Source organism: Bubalus bubalis, chromosome 8 (genome assembly GCF_019923935.1).
Source record: "Bubalus bubalis isolate 160015118507 breed Murrah chromosome 8, NDDB_SH_1, whole genome shotgun sequence".
Taxonomy (NCBI): Eukaryota; Metazoa; Chordata; class Mammalia; order Artiodactyla; family Bovidae; genus Bubalus; species Bubalus bubalis.
In genome coordinates this window covers 9,137,509-9,151,492 of record NC_059164.1, presented here as the reverse complement: position 1 = coordinate 9,151,492, position 13,984 = coordinate 9,137,509, and the positions used below count along the sequence as shown (strand labels likewise).

Sequence of the window (13,984 nt, the reverse complement as noted above, 5' to 3'; positions counted from 1 at the left end):
GTTTAGATTAGTTAGTTTAGATTGGTAGAGCATTCAACTAAGACAGTCTATCGTCTTTTGTTTTGGCTGCGCCACAGGGATTGAGAGATCTTAAGTTTCCTGACCAGGCACTGAACCTGGACCATGGCAGTGAAAGCACTGGGGCCTAACCACTGGGCTGCCAAGGGATTCTCCCCATTGTTTTTTGGGGGTAGACTTTCAAAATGGACCATCTGGGTCCAAATGCTGAGCCTGTTCCAAAATCAGTACACTGGAAAAGGGGGGGAAGCCAGCATGTACACAGGGAAGTGGGTCTCTGCAGAAGCTGTGTGGATGTGTTACCGTGTGTCTGACCACAAAGCCAGTCTTACAGGTCTTTCCTGTCTTCATACTGATGGTAACAGAGCTGACAATTTAGTTATTTTATAGTTTTTAAATGGGAAAAATGTAAATAAATTCCCGAAGGAGTTTATTAGACTGAAATCCACAATTTAATAGCATTTTCACTTGAGTTGTGAACACAACGAGTGATAAATTATCGAGAAGAACAGGCAGAACCCACATTTGAACACTTCTTCACATGTGTCTGCAACTGGCCCACAGGTAGGGAGTTACTCGGCTTTGAAGATCAACGTTTCTTGGTTTGACTACTGACCTCAGTTTTCTCATGTGCAAGGCTGGGTATGGATTAGACATTCTGAACATACACAACCCAGAATCTGGCAGAAGAGATTCCCAACCAATCAATAAATAAACAGCTACTATGGTTCCTATACAATTTTCTAATGACGCTACTACACATCAGATGCTAAGTATGCAGCCATGATAAAAACAGACGTACGTAATCTCTGCCAGTTCCTGCCTGTCGATGCCACCTGATTTGCTCCTCCAGCTTCATAATCATGTTTCTTAAATCATTCTTTTCTTCAGTCAGTTGGCTGATATGTCCCGTCAGCTCAGTATTTTGTCTTAGTAGTCTTTCAGTTAATGAGCCACAAGAAGTACCTGGGGACATTAAGGTAGGCTAAAAGACAAAACAGCGTAAGGTCATACGAGCACAAATGTTTATGAATAATGCATATAAAATGTGAACTCACTGAGAACAACAGACTTCATGAAGAACCATGGCTTGTGCTGAGTCTTAAGTAATAACCAGGACTTCACCAGGGAGGAAAGAAGGGCATATTAGGTAGATACAACAGCAAGTACAAAGATACAAGGCTTGAGTGAGTGTGTTACCTTTAAGAAGTTACAGACATGCTTATTAAGACTAACCATAAAGCCTGCTTTCATTATACGGATGACAGACCTAAATGTAGGTAGTGAAGAGCAATGAAAGGCTTGAGGCTGGAGCATGCCATAAACAAATTTATGTGTGACAAAGAGTCCTTCGACAGTACTCTGCAAAGTAAAGTAGTATATTAGAGAAGAAAGATTGTGGCAACAAGCTGCAACATCAGGAAGTTATTGCCCATAGTCTAGGTGAGGAATGCTGAAGGCCTGAATGCAGGCAATGACTGAAGGCACAGGGACAGACATTTAGGAACCAGAATGCACAGACCCGAGTGACTGCCTGGGGGTGCACGTAAGAGCAAAGGAAAGTGATCTGTGCTGACTTTCAACTCTACACTGGGCGATACCATGACCAGAAATGCGGGATCAGGGCCGGAAGGAGGAAAGGAAGATGATGCTCAGTCTGGTCTATGCCTGTGAGGTTCCTAAAGAGGTCACTGTGGGGTATGTTTCCCTAAGGAAAGGTGTTGCATAAATAACTGAAAATATCAACCTGGAACACAGGACAAAGGTCTAGACTAGAACCACAGTCCACAAGAAGATAAGCCACATAAGGGCAGGATCTTTATCAGATTTCTTCATCGTAGCCTCAGAACCCAATATAGTACCTGGCACGTACTAGGTGCCCAATATAAGTATTTGTTCAATAATTAAGTCTACTGAGAATTCAGGCTTAGGGAATGAATGAGCTTTCACAGTAAGAGGAAAACAATGGACGAGCATAGGAAGAAGAGGAACTCTTGAAGGTGAATGACAAAAGAAATGGAAGAAATGAGAGAATATTCACACAAAAGGTAAGGAAAGAGGGTATTTTAAATGGAATAGGTCAAAAGTATCAAATGCTACAAAAAAACCAAGAACTACAGGGACTGAACAGATTCGCCACATGAGTCAACTGAGCACAGTGGCAGCATCCCGAGCACGGTCTCACCGAGCGGTGTGGGTAAAGGCAGACTACTGCTGCGAGAAACTCTTCATAATGTAAGTAAGAGGCCAGCAAAACTTTTCAATAATGATAATATTGCTTCCCCTCAAACTTTCACTATTTTCTGTTGGGGTAAGGCAAACATTACTAATATTTTAAATAAATGAAACGATAAAACGTTTTTAGAAAATGCAGTGCCAATATCAAATGATTCATGTAATTTCTATAGCTTTGCTCTCGATACTTTAAAAAGTGTTTTTAAAAAGTCTTACCTCTTCTCCTGGCTGGCCAGTTAATTTTTGCAGTTGTAAAATAATTCTATCAATATTTTCCTGAACCCAAACAAAATCTTCATCATCTGCTGTTTCAAACTGTAGTCTTCAAAAAAGAAAAAAAGGGCAAAAAGTCAAAACGTATCAACTCCAGGAGCAGTGTTACTAACACAAGCATCACAGGTCGGGCGACACTACTTCACCTCTGTTCCTCCTTTACATTAGCTGCTCTCTTTGCCCGAGTCAGGGTGTTAGGAGGATGGTTTTACATTAGCTGCTCTCTTTGCCCGAGTCAGGGTGTTAGGAGGATGGTTTTACATTAGCTGTTCTCTTTGCCTGAGTCAGGGTGTTAGGAGGATGGTTTTACATTAGCTGTTCTCTTTGCCCGAGTCAGGGTGTTAGGAGGATGGTTTTACATTAGCTGTTCTCTTTGCCTGAGTCAGGGTGTTAGGAAGATGGTTTTACATTAGCTGTTTTCTTTGCCAGAGTCAGGGTGTTAGGAGGATGGTTTTCAGGTATATGAGTTCTGCTAAAGATCACCTTCTAATGTAAACATGCATTAACGTTAAAACTTCTCTAGCTACTAGTGAGGGACAGACTGCCCAGCCTGCCTAAGAATGCCATTTCCAAAAGTTAGGCAGAAAATTCTAACCTGTTGGAGGCTTTCTGGGCTAGATGTTGTAGTTTTGAAGCCACACACTCAAGTTTTTGTCTGATTATTTCCAATTCATGATTATAGCCAGTTCCTCCTCCGTTCATTTCAATCATTTTAGGATAGCTTGATTCCTTTGTCTCTCCCATTTTCTGCTGAAGAACCCAATTTCTGGTTCGATCATTGGTTAAACTCCAAGTGGTTGGCTAGAAATTTTGGACAGAAAAAGAAAAACGAAAATTGTACCACAAATAGCACATCACATTCTTTCTTAAGAGAACATAATTACTGTTTATATTCCAAATAAACTTCTATAGGTTTTTAAATGATTGTACATCATTTAATCCAGTATCAAAATTATATGATCACAGGACTGCAATATTCTTCTAAACGATATTTTAAAACAAAATGTCAATTTACCTCATTAAGATTCTGATACAGAATTCTTCTACTTTCTCGTTCTTCTTCTCGTTCTAGTTCTTGCTTCTGGAATTCCTGCATAATTCCTTGCAGTCGTTTACCTTCCAGGTCTAGCTTATAAACTTGCTGCCTTTTCTCTTCCAGCTGGCGCTGAAGATCTTCCACCTTGGACTGAAGCTCATGCATTTTCTTTTGTCCCTCTGTGTTGGCCTCCTGTTCTGTCTGCAGTGTCTTTCTGTGAACCTGCCTATCCTTTTCCATTTGCTGTCTTGTTTGCAAAGAATCCAGTTTATATTTCTCAGTCTCATTTAACAGTTCCACTATACGACTGTGTTTCTCCTCTAGCTGTTTTTGAAGCTCTTTAAGGAGGTCCTCTGAGGGTAAGGATGGCCGGGGCTGCCCACTATCATCGCTGCTCTGCAGCTGTGCGTGTAACTCCCGCTCCCGATCCAGGGTACTACTCATTTCCCGAATCCGAACCTTCTCGGATTCAAGAAGTACCTGGAGCTCCAGGTTGCGGCCTCGTTCTTCAGCTAGCTGGGCCTCGTGCAGCGCTCTTTGTGATTCTATCTTCTGCTGTGATTCATTCAGTTGCTGTTTCTGTTGTTCCAAAAGTTGACTCAGTTGGATATTTCTTTGTTTCTGACCCTCAAGTGAAAATTTCAGATCCTTGTAGGAGAAAGTTGAATTTGAGAATTTGTTCATGTTAATATTGGCAAAAATAATTCATAAGTATACAATTGTGCCCATTGTGCTTTTATTAATACTAAGTTGGTAGTATTTGGTAAAAGAACTGATGACCATTTTGCTAACTTATATTTTCAGTAGTTAGAGTGTAAAATTATTTGGGCAGCCAGTTAATGTTCATCAAAGAATATCAGCAAAAGAGTTAAGCTAAATAACACTTTCTCTCCCACCATTAATCATATCTACTTAAGGAATATTCAGCAGATTAATAATCTTTAAAAATAAAAGTATTTATCATATAATGTGATGGGAGTTCCTGAAACTCCTTGAATTTTCCCATACATTACTACATAACTAAAAATAATTGGGCTTATGGAGAAGGCAGGGGGACAAACTACTCAAAACCTATAAACATCTGTGATGATAAAAAATATTGATAACTGAAGAAATAACATGTCCTTGCTAGGCAGAAAGCTCACAATGCCTAGTGGCTACCATGGTGGACACTAGAAAAAAAAAACAAAACCCAAATGTAGCAGGGTAGAAATTCTGGTTGGGCTTCCCAGGTGGCGCTAGTGGTAAAGGATCTGCCTGCCAACGCAGGAGGCACAAGAGACGTGGGTCTGATTCCTGGGTCAGAAGATCCCTGGAGTAGGAAATGGCAACGCACTCCAGTATTCTTCCCAGGGAAATCACACGGACAGACGAGCCTGGCAGGCTATAGCCGATGGGCTCGTGAACAGTTTAACTGAGTCACTGCGCACAGAGCAATTCTGGCTGCATAGTTTTTTTTTAGCACAGAGCTAGCAAGTACTGGGCTTACACAGACAGAAGGGCTCAAGGAGAACTCTGCAAATGGCACTGCATGTAGTATGACCTGCTGTGAGCCGTGCGAGGCTGGGGTGTGCCTCTCTGGGAGCAAGCCCAGCATCAAGGGCCTCACTGTAAGTTTTCATAACATACAGTAGCAAGGGCTCTTGCTACCAGAAAAGCACCACTGTTCTCCTTTCCTAGGAGAAAACAGGAACTGAAACCACTTCTGGGCTAAAAAGATACAACTGCCGTGTTTATCAAATTGTATATACGCGAATTCAAATTCCTAAAACACATGCTGTAGCAGAAGAGTCTCTATGCATCCTTGCATGCAGAAGAAGAAAAAAAGGATCATACCATTAGCAATTTCTACTAATACTTTACATAACACCGTAAGAATATTCAACACATAGTAAACAATTTATTCCACCTGACGAAGAGTGTAAGGCAGACACCGCAGGAAGAGGAACGTTTCTCTTCTATCACTGCGGATTCTTCCACAGACATTTAAAGATACAGAAAACAGTACCTCAAGTTCTTCTTTGTCCCGTTCTTCACTGCGTCCCTGCTTGGCTTTCTCTTTCTCTAAAGCCCACTGGAGCTCTCTGGATTTCTTCTGTTCACTGGCTAACGTGTCATTAAGCAAATGAACTTCATCTGTTTTATCTTTAACTTCCAACCTAAATCAGAGACAAATGAACTGTCATAAAACTACTCTGACCAAGTATCTATTGAGAGAGAGAACAGCGTCCACGGAAACATGGTGGCATACTGTAAGTGAAGTGAAGTCACTCGGTCGTGTCCGATTCTGTGCGGCCCCGTGGACTATGCCCACCAGGCCCCTCCACCCATGGGATTTTCCAGGCAAGGGTACTGGAGTGGGGTGCCATTGCCTTCTCCATATTATAAACTAATAGAAAAATATATACCATATCAAGATTCAAGATTTTTCACTGTGGTTCACTTCCAATTAACTGTTTCTAGTAATACAACTATTAGTTATTATTTACCATCGTAAACAATTTAATGTTTGGAATAGAATAAGGATTTCCATTAACTTTTACTGAACATAATAATCATTTGTGTGTGTGTGAAAATGTTCAAAATAATGACTATACTTAAAATGTGCCCGTGGCAAGCAGAATATCACAGTATTTACATCAACAAATTTATCCTTTTTAAAAGCATTATCTTTCTAAAATTTTGCATATTTTACCTAACTAGACCATGAATTCCATTGAGATCATAAATATCATTTCACATTACTTGATGGTAAAAGGAAGGTCAAATTTACGTATCTTATACAACAAATTTATGTATCTTACACAACAACCAGCAACAGTCTCAAACAGAACTAAAGCCATGGAGAGAATATGCCAATACCTAATCCTCAGTTTATCATTTAGAAAACTCTTTAGTGTTTCCTTTCCGCTGTAGTTTTTTGTATAAATAACAGCTTCATGTTATTTAAACATCATATATAATGTCATATTTTTGTAAGATCTGCACAGTGTCTATGACAAAATTATTCCAAGTCCTTCAGTAATAATGAAGTCCTTCACTAATAATGGCTTCCCTGGTGGCTCAGATGGTAAAGCATCTGCCTGCAATGCAGGAGACCCGGGTTCGATCCCTGGGTTGGGAAGATCCCCTGGAGAAGGAAATGGCAGCCCACTCCGGTACTCTTGCCTGGGAAATCCCACGGACAGAGGAGCCTAGTCGGCTATAGTCCATGGGGTCGCAGAGAGTCGGACACGACTGAGCGACTTCACTTTTCACTAATACAGGTTTACAGTCAAGCAGTGTGGCACACCTGAATGCCTCTAACTCCTTGAGGTGCTTATGCTGGGCCTTCAGTGTTGCTTCTAGTTCCAGTTTAGTCTGTGTAAGCTCACTTTTCAGTTCGGCAACCACCATTTTCTCAGAGCTCAGTTGCTCCTGCAGCTCTGTTGCTCTGTCTTTCACGCTGCCGAGCTCCACCTGCATCTCCAGCATTTGAGACTGCTTCTGCTGCATATTATAGTCGAAGGGTTCTACATGAAAAAATGTTAGTATTTAGAATATGATCCAGCAACTGGTACTTCGTTTATAAATATTCTGTTGTCAATAACAGACGTGTTACTTAGGAGATTACTACAAAGCAAATGTGGAATGATTACAGCCTGTGAAGTTAGCAATTTATATAAATAGATGAATATGTAGATTTTCCTCATAGTGCTAAATCCTCAAGATTTCAGAACTATGAACATATAAGGATGATAAAAGTTTAACAGAATTCATTACTGGATATAAGACTTGAAATAAACAAAAAAAAGTTCCCTTAATACCATAAATAGGAACTTGTATTTGTTCATTCAGAATTTCAATAGCTCACACACAAAAATTCCAAGTTTCTGACAGCCAAAGTACTGGTGATTCCGATTACAATGATCAGCAATGCCTGCTGGTTTTGTTCAGCCCTCCTCCACAGAAGTCCCTAGGAACTTCATTATAACAGAAGGGGGAAGTCCAAAGGCCAATATGGATCATGGTTTTGTCTTTAAAAACAGACCAAATCCTTGCTACATGTGTATTGCAAGAAAACAAAGTAAAATATTTAAATCTCCAAGTGAAAAAAAGGTCATGAAATATTTATCAGGATCCATCTTTATAAAAAATATAAACTTATGTACATATACACAACGAAAAGGTCTGAAGACATATTTCCTGGGTGTTAACAGTCATTTATTTTAGGATTTAGGAGATTCCAGGGTGATTTTTACTCTGTTTTTTGCTTCTCTGCTCTACCATAAATGTATTTTTATTTATTTTGGCTGTGCTGGGTCTCTGTTGCTGTGCGGCCCTTTTCTCTGGGTGTGGTGCTCAGGTTTCTCATTGCCGTGGTTTCTCCTGTTGCAGAGCACGGTCTCTAGGCTCGGGGGCGTCAGTCACTGTGCTCCCAGTTTCCAGAGCACACAGGCTTAGCTGCTCTGAGGCACGCGGGATCTTCCTGGACCAGGGATCAAACCTGTGTTCCCTGCACTGGCAGGCAGATTTCTTCCCACTGAGCCACAGGGGAAGCCGTACCATAAGTGTATTTTTAACTTGAAGCTCATCAGTTCCTATTAGAAGTCATATTACTGGTGTCAGGACATAGGAATAACATTGACTTTAGACTATTCATGTTAATTTAAGCTTTTGAAACTGTTTCTTAGGGAGTAGAGTCTCAGGATTTATATATATAAATATGTAAATATGTGATAGTAACTAAGCTTTCAACGGGGTTCTATTTATTTAAATGAAGTAATAGCAATAAATTCTCTAAAAATAATCTTCAATTAATCCTATGTCTAAACATAAGGAATATATTTAATTTGTGGCCTTATTACACCTATTTTATCTAAAATATTTTAAGATATTTAAATTCTTCAGCTTTTCAATGACAAATGTGAGACTGATATAAATTTCAAAATAGGAAAAGGCAATGCCAAAGAATGCTCAAACTACCACACAATTGTACTCATCTCACACACTAGTAAAGTAATGCTCAAAATTCTCCAAGCCAGGCTTCAGCAATATGTGAACCGTGAACTTCCTGATGTTCAAGCTGGTTTTAGAAAAGGCAGAGGAACCAGAGACCAAATTGCCAACATCCGCTGGATCATGGAAAAGCAAGAGAGTTCCAGAAAAACATCTATTTCTGCTTTATTGACTATATGCCAAAGCCTTTGACTGTGTGGATCACAATAAACTGTGGAAAATTCTTCAAGAGATGGGAATACCAGACCACCTGATCTGCCTCTTGAGAAATGTGCATGCAGGTCAGGAAGCAACAGTTAGAACTGGACATGGAACAATAGACTGGTTCCAAATAGGAAAAGGAGTACGTCAAGGCTGTATATTGTCACCCTGTTTATTTAACTTATATGCAGAGTACATCATGAGAAACGCTGGACTAGAAGAAACACAAGCTGGAATCAAGATTGCCAGGAGAAATATCAATAACCTCAGATATGCAGATGACACCACCCTTATGGCAGAAAGTGAAGAGGAACTAAAAAGCCTCTTGATGAAAGTGAAGGTGGAGAGTGAAAAAGTTGGCTTAAAGCTCAACATTCAGAAAACGAAGATCATGGCATCCGGTCCCACCATTTCATGGGAAATAGATGGGGAAACAGTGGAAACAGTGTCAGACTTTATTTTTCTGGGCTCCAAAATCACTACAGATGGTGACTGCAGCCATGAAATTAAAAGATACTTACTCCTTGGAAGGAAAGTTATGACCAACCTAGATAGCATATTCAAAAGCAGAGACATTACTTTACCAACAAAGGTTCGTCTAGTCAAGGCTATGGTTTTTCCAGTGGTCATGTATGGATGTGAGAGTTGGACTCTGAAGAAGGCTGAGTGCCGAAGAATTGATGCTTTTGAACTGTGGTGTTGGAGAAGACTCTTGAGAGTCCCTTGGACTGCAAGGAGATCCAACCAGTCCATTCTGAAGGAGATCAGCCCTGGGATTTCTTTGGAAGGAATGATGCTAAAGCTGAAACTCCAGTACTTTGGCCACCTCATGCGAAGAGTTGACTCATTGGAAAAGACTCTGATGCTGGGGGGGATTGGGGGCAGGAGGAGAAGGGGACGACAGAGGATGAGATGGCTGGATGGCATCACTGACTCGATGGACGTGAGTCTCAGTGAACTCTGGGAGTTGGTGATGGACAGGGAGGCCTGGTGTGCTGCGATTCATGGGGTCGCGAAGAGTCAGACACGACTGAGCGACTGATCTGATCTGATCTGATAGGTGTTTCTACCTTTATATTAAACCAAAATGAAAACAAAGATATGTATCCTTACTACACATGATGAAAATTCAGATTTCACTTTAATTTCTAATGATTTTGAGAGAAATCAGCTCTAATGAACAGATACTCCTCTTGAAAAGGGAAGAAAAGATCTTAACAAGCATATCACAATAGCACAAATCCAGCTAGCCAATAATCATATGACAAACTTAGAGAAATGTAAATTAAAACCAATAATAGCAATCCACTGCGTACCCACTAGACGGGCAATCAAGGGCTGACATCATCAACTTTTGGCAAAAATGTGAAGCAACAGAACTTTCTAGAACTATACTGCTAGAAAGTGCACAAATTGATATGACCGTGTTGGTAAAGAGTTGGGCATTATCTAATAAATCTGAATATATACATTCTATGACCTAGCAATATACGTATCCAGAAGACTAATGCAAGAATGCATCAGAAACATGGCATAACCATGTGCGGAACAGTACTGAATTTAACAGCCAGAAAGTAGAAACAACCTCAATGTTTAACCACAGAATGAATATATAAATTGATATAAACTGTGAAGTAGTCACACAATGGAATTCTATATAGTAACAAAAATGAACTAGAGATAAATGTAACTCAGAAGAATGTCATAGAGAGGTGAAAGAGATAAGACACAAAATTTATCAGAGTGATAAAGTTTAAGAGCAGGAAATACTTTAAACTTACGTGATTTAGGAATATGTAAAAAGGCAGTTAAAAAGTCAGGATAATGGTTACCTCTAGAGTACCACAGAGGAACATGTGTTCTATATCACTACAGAGTAGCAGAAGCGGGCTTCTGGAACACTTGATAAGGGTAAGGTTTCCACAGGAACTCATTTCATAGTGTTTATAATGTATATTTTTGCATTTTGTAATTTTCTATATATATGTTATAGTTTGCAAATACAAAAAAGGTATTAAAAAAGAAATGGTTATTTCCATTGAGGATTTCTTTTTCTTTTAGGTTATCCTCACACAAAGCTTCAAAACAAAGAAAGATAATGAGCTTAATAACTAAACAACCTGATCAAGGCAATGCCTGCTCATTTTAAATTAAAATTGAATGTATCTGTTTATATGGGCTTCTCAGGTGATTCAGTGGTAAAGAATCTGCCTGTCAATGCAGGAGATGTGGGTTTTGATCCCTGGGTCGGGAAAATCCCCTGGAGAAGGAAATGGCAACCCATCCCAATATTCTTGTCATGGACAGAGGAGCCTGATGGGTTATAGTATATGGGGTCGCAAAAGAGTTGGACAGCAACTAAATAACAACAATCTGTTTATATGTCAGAAAATTGCTGTCTCTTGGACTGAAGTATTCTGTAAGAGTTACCATCATTCTCTCTCCACACATAGCTAGCTGAAGTCAATTTCAACTTCTGTAGAAGATAAAGGGCTTTCCTGTTGGCTCAGACGATAAAGAATCCGCCTGCAATATGGAAGACTTGGGTTTGATCCCTGAGTTGGGAGGATCCCCTGGAGAAGGGAACGGTTACCCACTTCAGTATTCTTGCCTGGAGAATCCCAAGAACAGAGGAGCCTGGTGGGCTACAGTCCGTGGGGTACAGAGTTGGACGTGCCGGGGAACTTTTACTCAGCCATGAGAGATAAAAGCAAAGTCCTGTGCTATTTTAAAGCACGTCCTTACCAGCCTGTTTGGCGCACATAACATTTTTTCTCTTACGACTGAGCAATAACCCCCTTACTTCCACCACTGCCGTACGTGCCAAGTCACTTAAATCATGTCTGACTCTTTGCGACCTCATGAACTGTAGCCCTCCAGGCTCCGCTGTCAATGGGATTCTCCGGGCAAGAGTACTGGAGTGGGTTGCCATGCCCTCCTCCAGGGGATCTTCCCGACCTAGGGACTGAACCTGAGTCTCTTAAGTCTGCTGCACTGGCAGTCAGGGTCTTTACCACTAGCATTCACCACCACCACCTCTTCCCAATTTCAAGAACTATCGCTTTTTTTTTTTTAAAAGATGGAGCAATAAGCTTAGATGGCATAGCATAACTGAGCATTTTTTACCTCATTCCCAAAGCTGAGTATGAGTTTTTGCCTGGCTAGAAAACCCTATGTAAACAAATATATTTCAATTCTAAAAAATATTTTTAGTATTATACATGTGTGTATATATATCTTTTATATATATATCTTAAAACAAACTGGAGACCTCTTTAATCCCTAGAGTAATTAATGCAGATTAACATACTGATAGGAGAATGAGGAAAAAATGTGACTAAGAAGAAATGTGTTTTAACTGAATAATAACAAGGGAAACAAAATGAAACAGTTTCTTTCACCCATTTATGTCACCATATGAGCCTGTCCTATAGCATACCTTGGCTTGGCTGATCAATCTCTTGCTCTGTTTTCAGAGTCGTTTTCTTAATACTCATTTGAGAATGCAGTGCTTGAATTTCAGCTAACAAACTCCTTCTGTCTGCTTTTTGGAGGCATTCCATAGCTGTTTGATATTCAATACCCTGTAAAAAAAAAAGTCAAGAGGGTTGTAAAGACAATAACATTAAAAACCAGGAAGTCTGAAGAAGTATGACATGCTAAAATTTTGGGAAAAGTTACTAATTTTCTCTTCCTGATCATTAGGATTTACTTTACAGATTATTAGTCTTTGCATTTATTTCAAAAATCTTTAAACACACGATAAAATATAATGCGTAATATAATAAACATGCATGTACTTAGCCCAAGAAATAGCCCCTACACAGCTGAAGTCCCTCGGGTACAACTCCGTGAACACACCCTCCTCTGCACCATCTGCTCAAGAAACAACTAGGTTCCAAGTCTGGTGTTGCTTCCATGCACTCGGTATAATACACTACATACACACACCCCTAAAATACACACAGTTCTGTTTTACGAGTTTCAAAACTTTATATAAATGGCACCATACTGTATTCATGTTTGCTTTTTTCACTGGATACATTGGTGAACCATCCTGGCTCTACTTCACACTCATTTCAGTGTCATGTAGTATTGCCTGCTATGAATAATAGAGCACATTTTATTTGAGCATCTTTTCATATATTTATTGGATACTCTTTTATTTTTTTCATGAGCACATACTTTAACATCTGTCCATTTTTCCACTGACTGTTCTGTTCTCATTAGGTATTTGGTTTGTAGATTTCTTTTCTTGTGATATTTCTGTCTGGTTTTAGAGTTAGAGCAATACTGGCCTCATGGAATGAGCCGGCCAGTGATTCCTTCTTTATTTTGCCAGAGTTTGTGAAGAACTAGTATTATGTCTTTCAACATTTGGGAGAATTCACTCCTGAAGCCATCTAATCCTGAGCCCTACTTTGTGAAAAGTTTTAAAACTATGAATTTAACTCTTTGTTATACGTCTACTCAGATTTTCTACCTTTTCATCAGTTTTAGTAGTACGTATACTTTTAGGAATTTGTCCATTTGATGCTACTGTAAATTATTTTTAAAATTACATTTGGGACTTTCCTTTTTTTAAAAATATAAATTTATTTATTTTAATTGGCGGCTAATTACTTTACAATATTGTATTGGTTCTGCCATACATCAACACATTGGGGACTTTCCTGGTGTCCCACGTTTAAGATTCTGCACTCCACTGCAGAGGTGCAGGTTCCATCCGTGGTGTGCCTGCCTGTGCGCTTAGTCGCTCAGTTGTGTCCAGCTGACTCTCTGCGACCCTCTGGACTGTAGCCCACCTGGCTCCTCTGTCCACGGGATTTTTCAGACAAGACTAGTACAGTGAGTTGTGGTTTCCTTCTCCAGGGGGGTGTCTTCCGGATGCAGGGATCAAACCCACGTCTCCTGTACTGCAGGGTTCTTTACCTGCTCAGCCACTGGGGAAGCCCCTTGATCCCTGGTGGGGGAACTAAAATCCCACAAGCCTCATGTTGTGGCCAAAATTTAAAGGGTGTTTTACCGTTTTCCTTAACTTAGTCTCCAGAAAAACCTCTATTTTATTTACCTTTCAGAGTCAACTTTTAGCTTTTCATCCTCTCTACTGTACCAGTGTATCCATTTCATTAATTTCTTTTTTCTTTATTACAGTTGAGCCTCACTATTTGTGGATTACATATTTAAGAATGTCTACTCTTGAATATTTATCTGTGACCCTAA

General features: G+C 39.8%; 1 protein-coding gene and 1 non-coding gene across 4 annotated transcripts in view; one reads left to right on the top strand and one right to left on the bottom strand.

The window, feature by feature from the left end:
• AKAP9 (A-kinase anchoring protein 9) overlaps positions 1-13,984 on the bottom strand; it is a 164,044-nt gene that overhangs the window by 7,945 nt on the left and 142,115 nt on the right. For all 3 annotated transcript variants that reach the window (XM_025290830.3, XM_006078355.4, XM_044946428.2), the window contains 7 exons: positions 12,201-12,345; positions 6,855-7,074; positions 5,571-5,721; positions 3,542-4,210; positions 3,122-3,327; positions 2,470-2,575; positions 821-1,003 (listed from right to left, as the gene is read on the bottom strand). In XM_025290830.3, coding sequence (XP_025146615.3) covers positions 821-1,003; positions 2,470-2,575; positions 3,122-3,327; positions 3,542-4,210; positions 5,571-5,721; positions 6,855-7,074; positions 12,201-12,345 — 1,680 coding nt within the window. The remainder of the gene's footprint in view (positions 1-820; positions 1,004-2,469; positions 2,576-3,121; positions 3,328-3,541; positions 4,211-5,570; positions 5,722-6,854; positions 7,075-12,200; positions 12,346-13,984) is intronic.
• Positions 6,615-6,686, top strand: TRNAC-GCA. Its single transcript has one exon. It is a non-coding gene; the product is annotated as a tRNA-Cys (tRNA).